Genomic DNA, 20208 nt, shown 5'->3' with positions numbered 1-20208 from the left:
AAATGGGGGGAAAATGGATACTATTACCGCGCAAGCAGTAGCTGGTAGTCGGGCCACATGCGTGTCCTTGTGCAGTTGAACATAATCAACAAAGTCCGCTTGTAGTTGAAAACAAACAGGCAAACATTTATTTCCAGTCTTGAAATACAGTGATCCGTTTGAATGTTCCTGTACACGGTAAGAAAACTGTTTGACTCCACAGCTAGTTAAAGCCCCGTTACTCCACACTCGTGCACGGTTACCATGTATTAAAGGAACAGTACGTCAAAATTAAATAAGGAAAGAAAATACAATTTAATTGTAAATATTACGCTAAACAAAATTATATAGTAAAAACTGAAATTCCCTATTATCTTACACTTATCCAAACTAATTCAAATTATTAACAAATATACATTCTGTGCAATCTGAGTAAAGTAAGAGATGATTAGACCTTTATCTCACACAGTATACTGTAAATGCAAGCTACATGTTTTTAAAGGCAAAACACAGGAAATTGTTCACGAGCCCAGCAAGTCAACTGTCCTCTACTCAACAGAGTTATCAAAGAACAATGCAGAAAACCCAGGAACTGAAGGCAGGGCAATAAAAGCCTGCCAGAGCATGTCACGGGCATCTGATGATGTAAATGAGCTCTAGATTTTAGGGTCACTGACTGCAAAGGATTTTATTCATATATTTAAAAAACAAACTCCTATATTTACAAGTTTAGCCTCTAAAACGTGGGAGAACATCTAACTAATGACCAGCTGGTCAACTCTACTAAAAATACACGTCTGAAAGTATGAATAGAGAATATTTTGCAGAGGTTTTATACATATTTTTATTCACAGCTTTATACAGTGTAGAACAACTGATGACACTATGAAATCCCAAATTTATTAAGAAAGTGAGCTCAAACTTACAGTCAGTCATAAAAAAGAAGAATCTAGATCGATCTATGCACGCACGCACAAACGCACAGACTTCATAGTTTCTCACGCGGTACAAAATACTAAATAATCAGGAAGTTGTCACGGTCCGCTGTGACGGACCGAGTGGAGAATGCGTGTAATGGACCCAGGTGCGTACACAAGTGAACAGACGGGAGTGAGCTTTAACAGAAGGCGAGCCTTTATTATGGCTGAAAACAAGGTGTGCAAATACAGCAGGGATGGCGTGGCTAAACAAAAACCTAAACTGGGAACAAACTATGGTGAGGCTATGGCTTGGAAAACAACAGACCAGGCATGGAAACACGGAGGGTGGGAACACAGACGACGCGACACAGACTGTAAGAAACACAGAGACTAAATACACATGAGGGATGATCAGGGGAAGTGGCCACACATTGGAACGCAGCTGACACACATGAACTTAACGACAGGACAGGAGGAGTGAGCTGAATACACAGACAGTGAATGCAGGCCTTCAAAGTAAAACAGGAAACATGAGACATGAACCGGGGAGACGTAGTACAGGGGGAGGTGACATAACTGACAGCATGAACTTGACAGTACAAGACACACAGACATAAACACACGAAGGGCAAGGGAGACGTAATGCAAGGGTAACATAATTACAAAAAGGACTGGACTACCTTAAAGAACCTAAGCAAACAATAAACATCAAAATAGGTTAAGCATAACACACTGGGTCACACGACCCAGGACCATGACAGAAGTACTGTGTAGCACCCACAGTGTGGTTGATGCCACTTGCTGCACTAGAGAACCAGGAACGTATATTTCCAAACTGGGTTACGTTGTTAGAAAGGTCGCTCAATACTTTTAACAAAAGCAAAAACCCAGCAGCTGTGCACAGACTCACTAAGATTACAGTCTCAGCCGCACATATTCAGGATGTTGTGTCCTATGTACACTGTGCTGAACACAACTGTTCTAATGAGAATGAGAACTTTGATGGCCCATGATGCCCTAACCCTAATACATTCACAAAGTATTACATCATCTGACCCTGACAGTCACTGCACATACCTGTAACTGTTACGTCCGTTTTTTAATTGTAAGCCTATTTTTGCATTTAACTCTACTAAACTGTGCACAATGTTTAGGCAGATGCTCAGATTCTAAGACATTGGTACCACCAGTGCAATGACTCCAAACATGCACTCGCACATGCAATCATCTTCAGTCTCAATAAAAATGAGTTACAGTGGGATGCAAACGTTTGGCAGCCTTGTTAATAGTCCTTATTTTCCTGCATAAATCGTTGGTTAATAAAAAATGTCAGTTAAATATATCATACACACACACAGTGATATTTGAGAAGTGAAATGAAGTTTATTGGATTTACAGAAAGTGTGCAATAATTATTGTAACAACCAACGATTTATACAGGAAAATAATGACTATTAACAAGGTTGCACAAACGTTTGCATCCCACTGTACGTCCTCTTTAAACTGTCAGCCTCCTACAGTATCGCTCGTTTTCTACTGCACAGAAAAAGCAGTTTTAATAAAATCAGTGTTAGCAAAAATTATATTCACAACTAAAGTGCAGATTTTATAATTGTTAATGTTTTTTATGTAAAAAAAAATCAAGCAGCTGTTTCTAAGCCGCATCGGGCCCATTTTTGGTCCACGTTCACAAAGTTGAGTGCGCTGCCCGCCAGCTCAGCTGCTGGGATATTTACTCTGGTTATCCTCGTCTTTTTATGATCTGGAACATGCAAGTCTAATAAATCAAAAACAAGAAGGAAATGAAGGAGGGGGCAAATATCACAGCAGGAAGGTCTGAAATATTAGACAGTGCTGCTAGAAGTTAAATCAAAAGATAAACTGAAAGTAAGTAAGTAACTACTGCAAGGGCTCGACACACTCTGACTGGATCCTACTATAAAACAAAACTTTTAGCCCATCAGTCTCTGTGCAAACCATAGAGGCTGACATAAGAATAGTTTAAGACATAAATCCTTTAAGTTTGAGGCAAGAAGCCAAGAACCAGCTGTAAACCTTTGACATGTTAAATAGAATGAGTAATTACATTTTTATTGTTACATATAAAGGCCACATGGCACAGTATGCAAAACAAAACAAAAAACATTTCTTTACAAAAACGTAAAAAGTAAAAAGTTTTGTTATCACATCCACATTTTGAGACATGAACATACTGGAGCTTACTTTGTGCTATTGAGCCTGACTCAATGATGCTAAAAGGAAACTCGAGCGAAACCAACAGATTCAAGCATAAACAGAGACGTGTATGAACAGTTATACACAGTTAAACAGGTTTAGCAAAAACAAACATTTTTAAAAGGTCTTTAAAGGAAATAAAAATGTTGATGTGATGGAGGGAATTTGTCATCAGGGAGAAGCGTAACAAACAGAAGTATCCCTCCACTGACCTGAGCTCACATCAGAATCTCATCAGCACCAGTCCTCTGACTCATCTTTCATTCCTCATTCACTGACTCCATCTTTACCATTTATTATAGTAGGACTGCTGCTTCTTCTTCATGAAGACAAAGATCTGACGGCTGCTCTGTGTTGAAGCACAGCCACAGAACAGTGATGCTTTTGTCATAAGCTCCCACAGTCCAGATCACCTGAACGGAGAAACAGAGTGAGAAGAAGTTTAAAATGCTCCTAGGAAATGTACCAACATTAGACCAGTTTGCAGTAGATTTACATTTGTGTACATTTTGATAGATGGACATTTTTCACCACTATCCATTTGATGGCAAATAATCGAAATACAAATTTCATTCCAATTAATTTTAGGGGGTCTAAAGTTACTTAGAATCAAACCGCTCCTTCCAGTCAGCTTGGACAAAGGTTACTAACACTTTCGGCTGTCGTGTTGCTTTAGTCCCATGATAGCTTGTTGTATTGTTTTTCTACAGCCAGAAGCTGAATGTTAACCATGAACATTAAGTAACATGAAACGTATTTCACTCCAGCTTCCTAAGTTTTGTCTTATTTTTACAACATTAAGAGCCAGTCCATTTTGATTGTGCAACTACAGAAGGCGGTTAATGTTTCACCTCAATAAAACAGGTAATGTTGAACAGTACATGCACCAAAGTTTCCTACCTTTTGTGTACATCTTTGATTCATTCCAGCACTAGCACCTTACACTCTCTCTTGGCTATTTTTATCAGTGAAACAAAGCTGGGGTCGGGGGGCAGGTGAGGGGCTCGATTAACAGTTCCTGCAGGAGAGGTTGTTGTCTGGAGCTCTGCCATAGCGCCTGACCTGGACCCAGAACAAAGATATCACAGACATCATTGTGGAGTGTGGAGTGCAATATGAAAGATTGTCTTAAATGCGTCTCAAATCTTGCATAACTACTACAATGTCTCTAAAAAGTGTATCGTCTATTATGTGAATCTTTTATACAAACATATTTGGCTTAAATCTGACATAGCTCAAAGGAATTTCCATCCATCCATCTTCTTCTTCTGGAAACAACCTAAGCAGAGAAGTCTCCAGCCACCTCCCACAGCTTATTCAGGGGGACGCCAAGTCGTTTCCATGGCAGCAGAGAGATATAGTCTTACCAGTTTGTCTTGGGTCAGCTACAGGGCTTCCTCCAGGTGGGACACCTTGGAACACCTGACCTGAGAGGAGCCAATGAGGCAACCTATAGATGCCCAAAACAATGACCCGGCTCATTTCCAGAAGCAATAGCTCGACTCTGAGCACTTCTTGAATGACTGAACTTCTCACCATCTCTAAGGGAAAGGGCAGCCACCCTCTGGAGAAAGCTCGTTTCTGTTTCTTGTATCTTTGATCTTGGTCACAACCCTCGCCCACCCAAGTTGATAAAAGGTCATTTCTTCCCTTTTTACAGTTTTCAATTAATTCAACTTAACTTTACTCATTTAATAAAAACTTTTTTTCCCAGTCGCCCACACCCCAGTGGAAGTATCTCAGTGCCCCACAGTTTGAGAAGCAGTCTTGTACAATGACCCTCCATACCTGAGATTTACTGACCAAAATGGCTGGTGGTGGGGGAAGCTCTTTAACCGGCTCAGGCTTCGTCCTTCGAAGGTGTTTTTCAAAGGTGACTGAGGCTCCGTGGGCGGTGCGGGCACAGAAGCTGTAAACTTCATATGCTGGCTCAGCTACCGCGTTATCATAGACATGTGGAAGATGGAAAGCCATTACTTACATTTTTTGTCAAGCAAAACTGTGCCAAATAAAAACAATACAGCAGTATGAGCGGTGTAGTAATTCCTGGTTTAAAGTTCTTCAAGGATCAAACATTAAACGCAGCATAAACAGGATTTACTGGGCTGGGTTTGTGCACTGTTAATATTAAGACAATGTCAATACATTTAACAACTTATTTCCTTTGGTACCTCAAAAATCCCAGTTTTGAGAATCTGGAAGGCCACAGTGAAGGACAGCATGGAACCTTTCTTACACTGGCCCAGGTTGTTGAGTGGAGACTGGCACACAACCGCTCCCACACTGGGATCCTGCTCACTTCCTCCTAGATGGATGCATGGACAGTGAGGAGCAGGTAACAAACATAAGCAGGGGGAAGAATGAGAATTTAGACTGGATTAGGTATCCGATAGAGGATTGGAGCAGAGAATATTTATCCAATGCAAGAATCTAAGACTACGTTCACACTGCAGGTCTTAATGCTCAAATCTGATTTTTTTTATCAAATCCAATTGTTTTGGCTGCTTGTTCACAATACAAATAAAATGTGACAGCAAACGCGCTCTAGGGTGAACCCTCAAAGCGGCCCGCATGTGCAAAAGCAGACGTCACACACAACGCGCTCTGTTTACGGAAGTAAAAATGGTGGCTACGGATCTAGTAGGTGTTGTTGCAGCAGTCTATCAATTTCTCTCCATGCTAATCAAGTCCAAAACCTCAGTTTCTGTCCATTGACTTGCTGCAGATTCAGGAGAGGGAGCAAATAATTATTTCCCACACACTAGGAACTGTCTGTAGGATTTGATACTCACCCTCTGAATTCCAGATCAGACGAACAGCAAGGAAATCTTGCAAATTGTTGAGCAGCGTATATTTCACCCAGAAGTGTTGTTGAGGCCTGACGGTCCTTGGGCAGGACGCCATCATCACCAACTCCGGACGATTTAAGTGAACACTGGGTATCGAGTAACAAGTAGAGATGCATCTGGAGAGAGCATGATAAGTATTATATTTCTATTATTAGAACATATAGCAGGAATTCTTCTTATAAGAGAAAACAAATAGCACAACAAGACTACAATTTCAATTCTATACAATTATAAACAGAAAAAAGTCATTTAATGTTCTTATATGGAGAGTGTTTTGGTTTCTTCTTTAATACATTTTGTATTTCACACATAAAGGCATACAAAATGACACAATGTGCTTATCCCTGTCAGGGTCACGGGGGGCAGGAGCCTAGCTCGGCTACCACAGGGCGAGAGACAGGGTACACCCCGGACAGGTCGACCAGTCTATTGCAAGACTGATACATAGAGACAGACAACCATTCCCACTCACAGTCGTACTTATGGGCAATTTAGAATTATAAGTTAACTTAATCCCACTAAACTTTGGTCTTTGGACTGTGGGAGGAAGAGAACCCACGCAAACTCCACACAGAAAGGCCCCAGGCGCTGGAACTGTGTTACTCCTGCTTGCGTTTGTTGAGCAATTGCTGTCCTTCTACAGCAATGCATAGTGGTCAAAGGTCTAATGTAGTGCAGCCACATACATGATCCATAGTTGCTACAGTCTGCGCTAAGGGTGCAAACACGCACTCAGTTGTTATTTAAAATAGATGTTAAACTACAAATTCTGGAAGTCATATTAATATCATCTCTTAAATTGTTTAAAAAATTGTTTTTATTTTGCCACAGTTGGTGAAATTAATCAATTTATTTTTATACTAATTTTCTCTAAATCCTGTTATATGTTTGTGTTCAGTCAAATAACATAATAGTGCTGTAGATCCAAAAATATAGGATTATAGATCTCTCTCTCTCTCTCTCTCCATATATATATATATATATATATGTATATTAAAGGTTATTTGTATTTAGCAGCCTGCAGCCTTTTGATGATCCTTTGGTGCCCTCTAGTGACTCATGTGAAATAGTGATCAACTGGGAAATTAATGTTATTTCTGTTAAATAAACTTGTACGATCTTTATTTGTAGACCACACTAAGCAAAAGATAAATAAAAACTCAAAGGGAACTTTAAGTCTGTTTGCCATCCTTTACTGGATGCAAGCAGCAGCTGTAATTACTTTAAAATACACAGCAGTCGTTTCATATACACAGTACATGCAGACTCCAGGATTGTTATGTACTGCTACAGAAATACCTCAACAAGAAGACAAATAGTTACCTCATGGCAGGATGTACTGGACTGTGCCACTGTAGGACAGCCAACAATGGGACTTCCAAACCCTATGAAAAGACAACAACATTATTTAATAATTAAAACCTCCTCTTCGACCCCTCTACCTCTCACATTGGACTCTCCGGGAGGCTTCAGACTGAAAGCCCCATAGAGGGCAGAGAAGTGACAAGGTGATGAGAGGCATTATGAGGTATGGTCTTTCCATGTGATTTCCATGCATCCTCATTAAATTTTCAGTTTTTACAGGTGGGATAAGGTCCCTAGGCTAGATGCCCCATGCTAACCAAGCCTACCTCGGATATGGGCAAGAGAAAAGGGAAACCATACCATCGCCAGGATTAACAAGGTCCCTGTCAGGTGTTGAGGAGCCAGGATACTGATGAAAAGTGTACTGAAACAAGAAGGCTCAAGTCGGCAAGAGATGAGAACAGGGCACTGTTGGAGTACTAATATGCAAGTAACCCCAGGAGAAGAGGTTACATGAGCGGGATGTGGGACCTCTGGTATCTCCAGCATCCAGATTGTCAGCAAAACAACTACTAACTCAGTGTTCCAACATTTGGAGGAAGGAACTGCTGTCACAGCTAGAGACTGACGAGGTACAACACACAAGCTACGGCAAGGGGGAGCCAGGAAGACAAGTTGGGGGGAGATATCATCATCACCCCCACCCGAGCTTGGGTACCAAGCCCAGGTACGATGGAAGAAGGAGCGCTGAGTGTGAGAGAAACTGACCTGAAAGGTAGGATCATGGTGAAGCTTTAAATTTGGACCCTCCGTATTCGGTTACCAAGATTACGTGAAGCACTCTCTGAAGGTCTACTAGATGATGTGAATGCAGCACTACGGACAGTTCCTACTGTAACCATCACTGAGACTAATCAATACCCTTCAGTACCCTGGAGAAGGAGACTGGAGGTCAAGATCAAGGTAGCGTGGAGGGAAGTTATCGGTATTGAAGTAGAAAGAAATACAGCAAGCATGATAACCTGCCTCAGTACCACATGGAAGCTCCTGTCAGGCATCATATCGGAGGCTGAACAGGCAAATGGTTCAATACAAGAGTGGCGCACAGAAAGGAATCAGCAGGAATACTAGAGGAGTGAATCCCCAGCTACTGGTAGACAGAGCAGGCGCCTGAGACTGCAAGAGTTTGAATAATACAGGCTAAGGGAAGCATGTATAAAGTAAACAGAAAAGGCAGAGTGCCTTTAATTCCTATGGCATGTTCTAACCTCTGTAATACAAACGGTGGTGACCAGTAATGAAAGCAGCACTGTGATGTGGCAGATTTCTTTTCTGATGTATTAATCATACATTTTTATCGTGTCACATTAGTAATAGTAATAGCAAGAGCACTCCTGTCACTTAGTTGTATGCATGTGCACTACAAATGGGCCTTATGCTCTACACACACACACTTGACGCAGTGAGGCCAGTGTTAGTTCATGGGAGAGGTTAAACAGATAGTGAGCCTCCTGTTTATCAGGGACGTAAATCCTTGGGTGACGGCCAAGCAGAAAACAAAGTCATAATTCTGTCTGTGAGGGAGAATTATGACTCTGCGGTCCTACCTACCTATGTCATGTTTGGTGACAGGGTGTGTACCACACTCAACATGGACCAGAGGAAGCAAAGGAAAGAGTTGTCTCAGGAGATTAGAAAGAAAATCATAGACAAGCATGTTAAAGGTAAAGGCTATAAGACCATCTCCAAGCAGCTAGATGTTCCTGTGACTACAGCTGCACATATTATTCAGAAATTTAAGATCCATGGGACTGTAGCCAACCTCCCTGGACGTGGCCGTAGGAGGAAAATTGATGACAGATCAAAGAGACGGATAATCCGAATGGTAACAAAAGAGCCCAGAAAGACTTCTAAAGAGATCCAAGGTGAACTTCATGCTCAGTGAACATCAGTGTCAGATCGCACCATCCGTCGCTGTTTGAACCAAAGTGGGCTACATGGGAGACAACCAAGGAGGACACCATTGTTGAAAACAAATCATCAAAAAGCCGGACTGGAATTTTCCAAACTACATGTTGACAAGCCACAAAGCTTCTGGGAAGATGTCCTGTGGACAGATGAGACCAAAATTTTACTTTTTGCCAAGACACATCAGCTCTATGTTCACTGACAGAAAAATGAAGGAGGAGGAGGCTCGGTTATGTTCTGGGGCGTCCTCTGGGGTTGAATCTGTGCAGGGTACATTGAAATCTGAAGATTGTCAAGGTATCCTAGAGAGAAATGTGCTGGCCAGTGTCAGACAGCTTGGTCTCAGTCGCAGGTCATGGGTCTTGCAACAGGACAATGACCCAAAAACACACAGAAACACCCAAGAATGGCTGAGAGGAAAACACTGGACTATTCTAAAGTGGCCTTCTATGAGCCCTGACCTCAATCCTGTTGAGCATCTTTGGATGAAACATGCCGTGTGGAAAAGGCGCCCTTCAAACTGGAAACAACTGGAGCAGTTTGATCAGGAGAAGTGGGCCAAAATACCTACTGAGAGGTGCAGAAGTCTCATTGACAGTTACAGGAATCGCTTGACTGCAGTGTTTGCCTCAAAAGGTTGTGCAACAAAATATTAAGTTGTGGGCACCATCGTTTTTGTCCAGGTCTGTTTCATGCATTTAGTTTTTTTTAAATAATTCTGTTCAAGCATGGTTAAAAAGCAATGTGTGACTTTCAATGGTTAACATTCATAGAATTTGTATTTACTTATACTTTTGTTTTACAGTTATTTCTGTGACCATTGTGAGTTTTTCGCTCATTGACTGAAGGGTACCAAGAATTTTGTCCACGTCTGTAAATCATATATAAATCACGGTTTATGCAAGCAAATTGTTAGTACAATCACTTCCTTTATTTCTACCGTGTGTGGACTCAGTGGAGACCTTCAAAAAGCAGCTAAAGACGTGTTTATTTCAAAAAGCTTTTAATTGGAACAGGGTTTTATGATATATGTGTTTTTACCTTGTAAAGCACTTTGTGACACGTGTCTGTGAAAGGTAATATATAAATAAACTTTACTTCCTTACTATTTATTGTAATCATTTGGCAGCTTTAACTTTGCACTAAAACTTGTTTTCACAAAATCGCACTGGTTTTAAAAAAGTAACGACACACTCTCCAGTGTGCCTTCTCACCTTGCTGGATTGCTGTTCTTCTTTCTCTTGTAGCTGCAGCTGAAAAATGAAGGTCTGCTCCTCCAGGGCACTAAGCATACAAGGTAAATGTGATGATTTGTTGTCTATCCGACAGAATGAAGCCATGCTGATCTCTGCTGACTGGTGGCTTTAATAGAAAGTATAAAGCGTTATGCTCATTAGGAGGCTAAAGAACACAGAAAACAACTTGCCAATTACTTCCCTGCTTACAAAGCATTTGCACACCGAGTGCATATGTACTTACCAGACATTGTCGACTACGAGCACTGAGCCATCAGGCATCATGGGAAGGTAAGACGAGTTATAGTTTGGAAGAATCTTGACATCTTTGACACACATTCTGTCCTGTGAGCTGCAGTTCATCACTGAGGAAAAAGTAACCCACTAATCATTAGCTGTTTATGAGCTTATTGTACTTCTAGGTACAATTGCATCATTTTGGTGTTTTGCTAACTTGACGCAGTTTTCTGGACCATTCAAATTCCCAATTTTTGCTAAATTTAACAGAATAGTATTGTATATTGTGTATATTCATTTTGTTTGAAGTTTAAAATGCAGTAAAAATCAGATGAAGGTAGCGTGACAGACGTTTACTTTGATTACACAAAAATGAGGCAGGACTACGTGATGGATAATTCTAAGGAGCTCGGAAAGCAACCAGCTGGGCTTCTTTAAGTTTCTTGAAGACGTTTCACCTCATACTTAAGCTCTAAAATCAAATAGTGGCGAGTCACAAGTAATTACACCCTATTTAAACCCCAGTGGGCTGCCCCCTACTGTTGCATTTAAACCGTATTTAAACGTGTTTGGGTTTATGTTAGGACTACTCCTGGCAACGAATTTCTTACTTGACTAACTATGTGGGGGGGGGAAATGAGACACTTGCTTAAAACTAAGAAACACTCAAATATTCATTTGAGAACTGTATGATGAAAAAATGTCAATTCCATAATAACAAAAGGGATTTGAAACCACGTATCACACTGTTTAGTAATGAATCATGGCGCTTAACTGTGTGGCGTCTGACATGGTTAATGATCAACATTAAACATTACACGTAGCTGCTTTAGTTTAAGGGTCGTGATATAGCGGCTGCTGTTTCACTTAATACTGAGACAGGTAGCTGTCGTTTAGGAGAGATCCAGATTTGGGAAAATACAATTAAAAAAATAATAAAAGTCCACGTTTTGTGTCTGTGTGTGCATGAGCTGCTGTTCTACCCTTGAGGACGGTCAGATGTTTTCCAGAAACAGTCATATGTCGACACTGGACACTGGGAGGTGGAAGAACATCCAGGGTAGTGCTGACTAGGAAAGAGGAAACCATGGTGTTTGTTTACTATCAGACTGGACAATGGAATTATAATTTATATGTAATCCAATGGGACAGATACTGGTTTCCTAGTCTTATGACCTCATTAGTTGTAGGTTTTAGACTACAATCCTTTTTAACTCTTGTGACACACAGAGCTCATTCAGTATGTTGAGATGGCGTGTTTACCTTGTGCCTTGAAGGTGCTAAGATCTTGTCTGAAGGTGCATGTTGGACTCCTAAACTGCAGCAGAGTCAGGTAGCCAAGCTCCCTTAATTCTGCATTTTCCTCCATCTGCTTCCACACAGTGACTACAATCTGTCATCACAGAGAGGCATTCAACTACAGGTTCCACCTCTAGAGTTCATCATACAGGGTACTATGCAAAAGTCTTAAGCCACCTTTAATTTCTTACACTTTGTTAGGAAAACTGGAAATAATAATAATGGATTGCATTTATACAGCGCTTTTCGGGGCCCCAAAGCACTTTACAATGCCACTATTCATTCACTCTCACATTCACACACTGGTGGAGGCAGCTACGGTTGTAGCCACAGCTGCCCTGGGGCAGACTGACAGAAGCCAGGCTGCCATATCGCGCCATCGGCCCCTCTGGCCAACACCAGTAGGCGGTGGGTGAAGTGTCTTGCCCAAGGACACAACGACCGAGACTGTCCGAGCCGGGGCTCGGCAACATTCCGGTTACAAGACGAACTGCCAACTCTTTGAGCCACGATCGCCCTTATACATAAATACATAAAGTTTTACTGAAACTCAAGTTGTCTGCAGCGTTTCCTGACTGCCAGTGCCAGCCTTGTCCCTGAGACGCTGCGAAGGGCGAACTGAACCTCCAGCCTCCCGGGGATCCGGCAGCTTATGCGCCACAGCAGACGCAGCTGCAGCAGGAGGCAGAGGGCCAGCAGCTGCTGGAGCGTCGTCATCCTCGGCTCCTAACGTGTTCGAGTCAGGGGTCACCAATGTGGAGGTAAACACAGACGAGACGAGAGCTCTCACACGCCAACGTTTCTCACTCTAACGTTATTCTTGAACAAACAACAACTGCAAACATCGTACCACAAAACTCAGCAACACACTTCCTGCGTGTGAGTGGAGTCCACCACAGTGGAAATAAGGCAAAAACAAGAGTTTGTAGATAAGATAAGCTTTCTTGTCATTTCTGTCTTCACAAAGATTTTTCCGGGCTTCTTGAAGGGCTTTCCAGAGGTCTAATAGGGTTGTTGGCTGCTGCTGTTCTCTGTAAAGATGATGCGGGCTCCGAGGAGGCCGATCCATGATGTACTCCATTGTGTGTTTTTCTCTTCAGGTACGCTTTTACTCCTCTTTTTTACTTTAGTTTGGTTTTAAAAATTTTGTCATCTAGTTTTTGTTTTTAGTTTAGTTTTGGTTGATTGTAATAACATTTCTACTCAGTAGTGTGCAAGCCTGACAATATCAGGCAGAACTGATCCAGGGTATCACTGAGCTGGATCGTCTCAGGTGCATAGTCTCAGATTGACCGAAACAATGTCTAGATTGAGGTCAGGCATGTGTGGGGGCTGGTCAATAGTATCAGTTCCTTCATCATACTCTTGTCACATGAGACCATGTGACCATTCTGGTGCAACACAAGAAACCCAGGACCTGCTACACCAGCGTATCATCTGACAGTGGCTCCAAAGATTTCACTCTGACACCTAACGGCCATCAAGCTGCCGTTGCCTAGCTTGCAGAGGGATGTGCATCCCTCCATGGATGAGGTTGCCCATTCCCTAACCTACAAACAAACCAGTCATGCTGAGCATTATTACAGGCAGCATAACATCCCCCATGACTTCTCCATTACTTTCACATTTGCCACATCCACTCAGGGTGAACCTGTTAAGAGGTAAATGAATTGGTTTTTATCAGCACCTCCAAGTCTGAGGCCATGTACCTCAGCTGGCAAAGGGCGGAGAGCCCACGCCGGGTCAGCGACAAGTTCCTGGTTGAGGTTGTTCAGGAGTTGGGTGCCTCCTGGGTGAGGTGTTCCAGGCATGTCCTACCAGGTGGAGGCCTCGGGGCAGACACAGGACATGTTGGAGAGATTATATGTCTCTACAGGCCTGCGAACGCTTTAGTGTTCCACGGGATAGGCTAGAGGAGGAGGCAGGAGGTCTGGGCGTCTCTGCTTAGGCTGTTGCCCCCGTGACCCGGTCGCAGATTTGTGGAAGAAAATGAAAGGATAGATGGAGTGGTCTTGTTATTGGCCCTCTAGTAGGCCTGTAGTTAATGTAATTAACACCAAAGCAACTGAAACCGATTAAAAATCCCCTCTGCAACTTAACTGACCAGATTAATATACCAAGGGTTGAATTTATTTAATGCTTTACTTTGATTAAAAAGAGTTCCTGTAATTAGTTTGAGTGTATAAAGAAATCAGGGATGAGTCAAGACTTTTGAACAGTTTTGTACCATTTAGGAATAATAAGCACAGTACAAACAAACACTAACAAATATAAACACTAGAACCTATACAATACATGTTTACGTTTTTTTACACCATTTAAATTCCTTTTACTGAAGGCATCAGAACTATGAATGAACACATGTGGAATTCTGTAATAACAAAAAAGTGTGAAATAACTCAGGACATGTTTGATATTTCAGGTTCTTCCAAACAGCCTTTGCTTTGATTCCTGCTTTGCTCCCTCTTGGCGTTCTCTCCATGAGCTTCATGAGGTCGTCTCCTGAAACGGTTTCCAACAGTCTTGAAGGAGTTCCCAGAGATGCTGAGCACTTGTTGGTCCTTTGCCTTCACTCTGAGCTCCATCTCATCCCAAACCATCCACACTGGGTTTAGGTCAGGTGACTGTGGAGGCCAGGACCCATCAGACCAAAGCACAGATGTCCTCTGGTCTAATGTCCACTCCTTGTGTTTCTCAGCAGCTGTTTGACCATAAAGGCCTGATTCACACAGTCTCCTCTGAACATGTAGAGATGTGTCTGCTACTGGAGCTCTGTGTGGCATCTATCTGGGCTCTGATCTGAGCTGCTGTTAACTTGTGATTTCTGAGGCTGGTGACTCGGATGTCTCCTCAGCAGCAGAGGGGACTCCTGCTCTTCCTTTCCTGGGGCGTCCTCATGTCAGACAGTTTCATCGTGGTCTTGATGGTTTTTGTGACAGCACTTGGGGACACATTCAAAGTTTTAGCAGTTTTACAGCCTGACTGACCTTCAGTTCTGAAAGTAATGATGGGCTGTTGTTTCTCTCAGCTGATTGGTTCTTGCCATAATATGAATTCTAACAGTCGTCAAATATGGCTGCCAGCTGTGTACCAACCTGACTGCTGCACAACACACCTGATGGTCCCAACCTCATTAAGAAGGCAAGAAATTCAGCAAATGAGCCCTGACAGGCTCACCTGTGAGGGGAAACACGTCAGGTGACGACAGCATGAAGCTCACTGAGAGAAGGCCGAGGGTTTGCAGCGCTGTCAATCTATCTACAGCTATACACACACACACACACACACACACACACACACACACACACACACACACACACACACTACGTGTACATGCATACAGGTGTGTCCAACCTTGGCTTTACGTGTACTGACTGGCAGCTTGTCCAAAGAGACAGTGAGACAGAAGATAAGCTGGTCTTCCAACACCCAAGCAGACTGCAGGAGATCAACATAAGACAATTTTTGTTTAAATAAATAAAATAATATGGACTGAGTTAAACAATCAGTCACAACAGTACGATATCTAACAGCTGCCATCACAGGTAAAACTCTTAAAACAAACACTTTGGTAAATAAAAAATGAAACCTGTGCTCGCTTAATGCTAGTTTAGCTTTAATTGTGGTGGAAAATAATGTATGCGTTTCAGTTTTCTGTTTGCAGATATTTATGTATAGACATTTACAACAGCTGATAAATTAAAATTTAAAGAATAGTTTTACAATCATTTGTTGTATGTGTTTGTTTTTTCCTGAACAGTTTGTTGTAGCAACTCTTTTAACTCTGCATGTTATGGTAATTCAACTGTGCAGGTGCCCTGCTGCCACTGGTGCATGGATGTACGGCTCCTGAATGACTGGCTGCAGCCTTATATATAAAGCCTGGAGCGCTTCACACGCTTCTCCTAACAGCTGAGGAAGTGGAGTGGGTGAGCTTCCGTTACTTTGAACACATCGTTTTCTCCTGTTTTTGGACAGGAGGTCAGACTCTGTCTTTATTTTGGTTCCTTTCCTCTGTGAGGTCGTGTATGTTGGCATCCATCAGACCTTAGCTTTGTTTTATTTACTATTTTGGCCTCGGGTCACCCTGAAGTGTTGACACTCCTGTTCTGTTGTTTTTGCCTCATTACTTTGTAAATAAATGCCATGTAATGACCAGTGATTGTTTCCTGTGGCTGCGTGGGTGTTGGTGGGGAGCAAGTGCCTCATCCATGCCATCTCCTGGCCCGCAGACGGGTTGTAACAACAGGGACTAGACAGGAGAGTGCTGAGAGTGTTTTTGTACTTACGTAGTTTGTTTTTCTAAAAGTAACCTTTTACTTTCACTCCTCACATTTTCAAAAACAGACTCATTACTTTGCATTCAAGAGGAGTTATTATTTGTTACTGCGAGCCTCCAAACATCAAACTGATTTATGTGTAAACAGTAACACATCCATGGCAGTCCTGTTGTGTAATCGTCAGCAGAGGATGATGCATAAAAGAGCTGAAGTGTGTCAAAGTCAGGGGTTAAAACTGGGCTTCATGAGCTGCAGGGCTTCAGCATCTAGTCAGCCCCACAGAAGGTGAGTGAACATAAAGGGAGTAATGTGTTACTGAAGGTCATTTCAAATGCAGCATTTCTGCAAACACACAAATTGTTTTTGTGCAGTTTGTGTAACAGTGTGTTGCGGCTAAAGGTCCAGCTGCTTATTTGACAGGGAGAGAAAAGAAAGAGCTAACTTCACTCAGACAGACAGGACGTGGCAGGAAGAAGAGAGCTTACATTTAAAGGTAAGGATGCTCGTGGGATTTTTTAAAACGAGATACTTTGTTTGTATATGTGACTTTTTTTAAATTTTGAAACATGCTGCAAATCAAACTAAGGCATGAAAACCCTCTGCAGGTTAGTTTGCTGCACTGTGAGGACTTAAAGTAAAGCACAGTGTGTGCCTGGTGCACAGTGGCTGTGGGTTCATGGCCACAGTTAGCTTAAATCACATGTAGCAGAGAGTCACATGAATTTGATGAGCTTAGATCCACTGATGAACTCCACCTTGATACTGGTTTTATAGCATCTAGTATAACGACAGTATAAATTGTGGAGGATGAAACATCTGCTCACATCTGGTTGAATCCAGGTGTGTCCATCCACAGAGAGCAGCAGGTCAGCTGATCACAGCCTGCACAGTAAGAACACCTACTGGAGCTCTCAGGAGAAATGAGTGTGAGTTTGATTCAGTTCCCCACACTGAGCCGTGACAACCAGTTTTAGGTTCCCCACCTGCTGAACCCACTTTAACCTCTGACTGTGCACACTTCCTATTTACAGGCAAAGTCCCCTCCACAATGGAGGCAACAGCAAATAGATTTGATTTTCCTTTTTCTTCAGACTCTAGCTGAGTATAATTAGAATCAAAAATAGACTAAAGTTTGTGTTCCCCTCTACTGATATTATTCTATCATTATGTTCACATAGCACAGGGTTCAGCATCCTCCTTTACTTCCTTTACTTCGAGCACATTTAGAGCCTTTACTTTTTTTTATTCAAGTAAATAAGTAGAATCAGTACTGTAACTTTTACTGGAGTATTTTTACTAGTAGTATCTGCACTTCTACTCGAGTACAGACAATCTAAACCACCCTGTTTTTTGTTTTGTTTTTTATCTAATTAGGACATATGTGTAGGTTACTTAAAAACCAATTTTTTTCCTGTCTCGTTGTAGGTAACATGCGACAATGAGTGATGACAGTTCTGCAGAAACATTAGATGTGTGTAAATCTATGGACTTCCTCTTCTTCAGTACTGGCTTATTTTACCTTGGCTTGTTCTGTCTCGCTGTGCATCGCTGCACTACTGGGTGAGCACTTATGACTGAGGAGTTGGTGACACTGTGTGAAGGTCTGCTTGTCCCCCCGTCTTCTTCCGCTCTGTTCTGCGGTCCTACACTCTACATCCTCGCTGTCTTCACTGCAGCTGCTCATGCGGTCACACTGCTCAGCCGGTGTCTGCCTCCAGCTCTCCGCGGCGCACACGCTCGCCAGAGCGCACAAAGAACCCCCCAGGTCCTTCCGAGACAGAGCACCATCGTCCCTGTCCGTTAAGCCCCGAAACCGCAACACCAGCAGAAACTGGAGAGTCTCCCCGAGGTAGACGTTCTTTCGCTGAGGAAGCGTTGTGTAGTTTGCTGCGTCTGATAAACTCGATATTTGGGCGACAGGAAAATACAAACAAAACTTGTATTGCGACTCCATCGTGGCGGTGGCTAACTCTGCCTCTGCATTTCACCGCGCCTGAACAGGAGCTTACTGAAAGCGCCCACCGATGTGTGCATCCTGCTTCCTTTCACTAATAGCGACAAAACAACAGGACGATTAATCGATGTAGAGAAGACGAATCAGACCAATGCAATCAAAAGTCAGTGACGAAAACCAGAAAAACGAAGGCATGCTGTACCAGGATGCAGTTTACATAAATAACATTTATAATAAGATCATTTTACGTCACCTTGCAGTGACTTCCTACTAAAGCTTAACTCTAAGCCCATGCAGCCCTAACTGACAGCTGCCACACGATATTGCCAACAATATTTGCTCATCTGCAAACACACACATGAACCTGAGTGAGATCCCATTCTTAATCAGCTCACCTGGGAACCTTGCTTTCCACAAGGTGCAGGTCTGTGTTTATGGGAAATCTGACCAGTCTGACCATTTGTGAGGTCAGACACTGATGTTGAACCAGACGCCCGAATCACAATCTCTGCTCTAGTTATTTCCTGAGGTGTTCTGTCAGGTGTTCATTCACACCAAACTGTCTGATCCATGAACAGGGAGGGGTCGTACCCATCACTGGGAGCATGAAGCTGAAATCCATGAAGCTCTCTGCACACTGTTCTTAAGGTAATATTACAGCCACAGTCTTGGAGGTTTGCTGGCAGCCTCTTTCATTCCCAATCACGTCCACTTCATTATAACTGTGTCAGTTGGCGATATCCTCCTAAGACCCAGCAATTAACTTTTGTCCTCCTTTGGGGACACGAGTCTGATACTTCTACATCATGCACCATATATATGACTCCTGCTGTACTGTCAGGGGGCATCCTGGCTTTTGTGTGGGCTGGGCAAACAGAACACATCAGCTTCCATATTTTATGGCCATGAGAGATTAAGTGATACTTCTGTTTTTTGTAGATTCTATTGCTTAAACTCAAATTGTTCCTTCTTTAATTTGAGCATCTTAACTTAGATCTAGATTTCTCAAATGCGTAGTAATTACAGGCTTTCCAAAACAAAACTTTTATTCTGTGTTCTTTTAAGTCAGCAGAACTTACTACCTCATAACCGATTGGAACAGTGTCTATACTTCAGGAAGTAGATGGCAGAATGAGGCAGAAAGGATTTTACTCAGAGCTGTCGAAAAGGAATCAGTCAAACGATGAAGTGGAGGAAGGCCAGACATCAGAGAGGGAAGGTGAAAGCTAAAAGGAGTTGATGCACCTCATCCAAAATAAGAACTGTTAAATGTAGGGCTGTGAAGTTTTTAGGCACAACAGTATCAAACAACGTGGCCCACAACCACGTGATTCTCTGACTACATCAAACAGAAAATAGGCAACACTTTGAAATAAATATTAGCAAGTCCATTAAGGCAACAAATGAGAACAAATGTCCTCAACAAGGCTGCCAAGGAAAGATGTTTCCCTTCACAGGCGATTTCCTGTCTGAGAAACCAAACCTCATAACTTCAGAGCTTATACATCTTGTCCATAATAGACTGTGGGTGTCATCATTTTGCCCGTTCTCAGGCTCCTCAAACGCTGGCACGTCCTTTAATCTTTTTGTTTGCCCTGTCTGTCCTGCATCTCTGACAACTTCCACAGTTCTGAATAAAATATTTTTCAGCTTCACTCAGCTTCACATTCTGTGATCAAACAAGCTGATGTCCACTTCAAGGAACAGAATATTACAAAAAAAATGTTTCTGTGAAATTAAATTAAATTATCTAAAAGAATCTAAATATCAAAACATGTCTCGGGAGGAGTGTTATGAACTCCTTGGCCTGCTGTATGATCTGATTCGAGACAGTTTATACCTCAGTATATTTCTGAGTGCTAACTATAATGTACAAAGCAGCCTGCTAACTAAACTCACTAGCTTTAGCTGATAACTGAGCAGTCCAACCTGTCGATCAAATATGGT

The 20208-nt window shown here is 42.3% G+C and overlaps 1 protein-coding gene across 1 annotated transcript; it reads right to left on the bottom strand.

Annotated features, from left to right (window-relative positions):
* Positions 1-804: 804 nt before the first annotated feature.
* On the bottom strand, positions 805-18319 carry trappc14 (trafficking protein particle complex subunit 14). Its single transcript, XM_085451884.1, has 12 exons — positions 17827-18319; positions 15382-15465; positions 11992-12121; positions 11712-11798; positions 10736-10856; positions 10471-10618; positions 7307-7368; positions 5927-6099; positions 5306-5439; positions 4923-5068; positions 4035-4196; positions 805-3547 (listed from the first exon to the last, which is right to left on the bottom strand). The coding sequence occupies exons 1-11, from the start codon at positions 18259-18261 to the stop codon at positions 4055-4057; spliced, it is 1662 nt and encodes a 553-aa protein (XP_085308010.1). The 5' UTR covers positions 18262-18319; the 3' UTR covers positions 805-3547; positions 4035-4054.
* Positions 18320-20208: the final 1889 nt, after the last annotated feature.

This window comes from Copadichromis virginalis, linkage group LG3, assembly GCF_057382275.1.
Source record: "Copadichromis virginalis isolate Kocher_CV1m ecotype Utaka linkage group LG3, C_Virginalis_male_GT1.1, whole genome shotgun sequence".
Classification (NCBI taxonomy): domain Eukaryota; kingdom Metazoa; phylum Chordata; class Actinopteri; order Cichliformes; family Cichlidae; genus Copadichromis; species Copadichromis virginalis.
The sequence above is the reverse complement of the archived record's forward strand: the minus strand, read 5'-3'. Positions and strand labels throughout refer to the sequence as shown.

What these genes read in the sequence shown, in the direction of transcription:
- trappc14 (XM_085451884.1), bottom strand. Translation starts at nt 18,261, where the DNA reads ATGGAGTCGCAATACAAGTTTTGTTTGTATTTTCCTGTCGCCCAAATA. An exon ending in TAGCACCTTCAAGGCACAAG is followed by an intron (nt 11,799 to 11,991) that starts GTAAACACGCCA and finishes CCTCTTTCCTAG; the next exon opens with TCAGCACTACCCTGGATGTT. An exon ending in TCAAAACTGGGATTTTTGAG is followed by an intron (nt 5,069 to 5,305) that starts GTACCAAAGGAA and finishes ATAACGCGGTAG; the next exon opens with CTGAGCCAGCATATGAAGTT.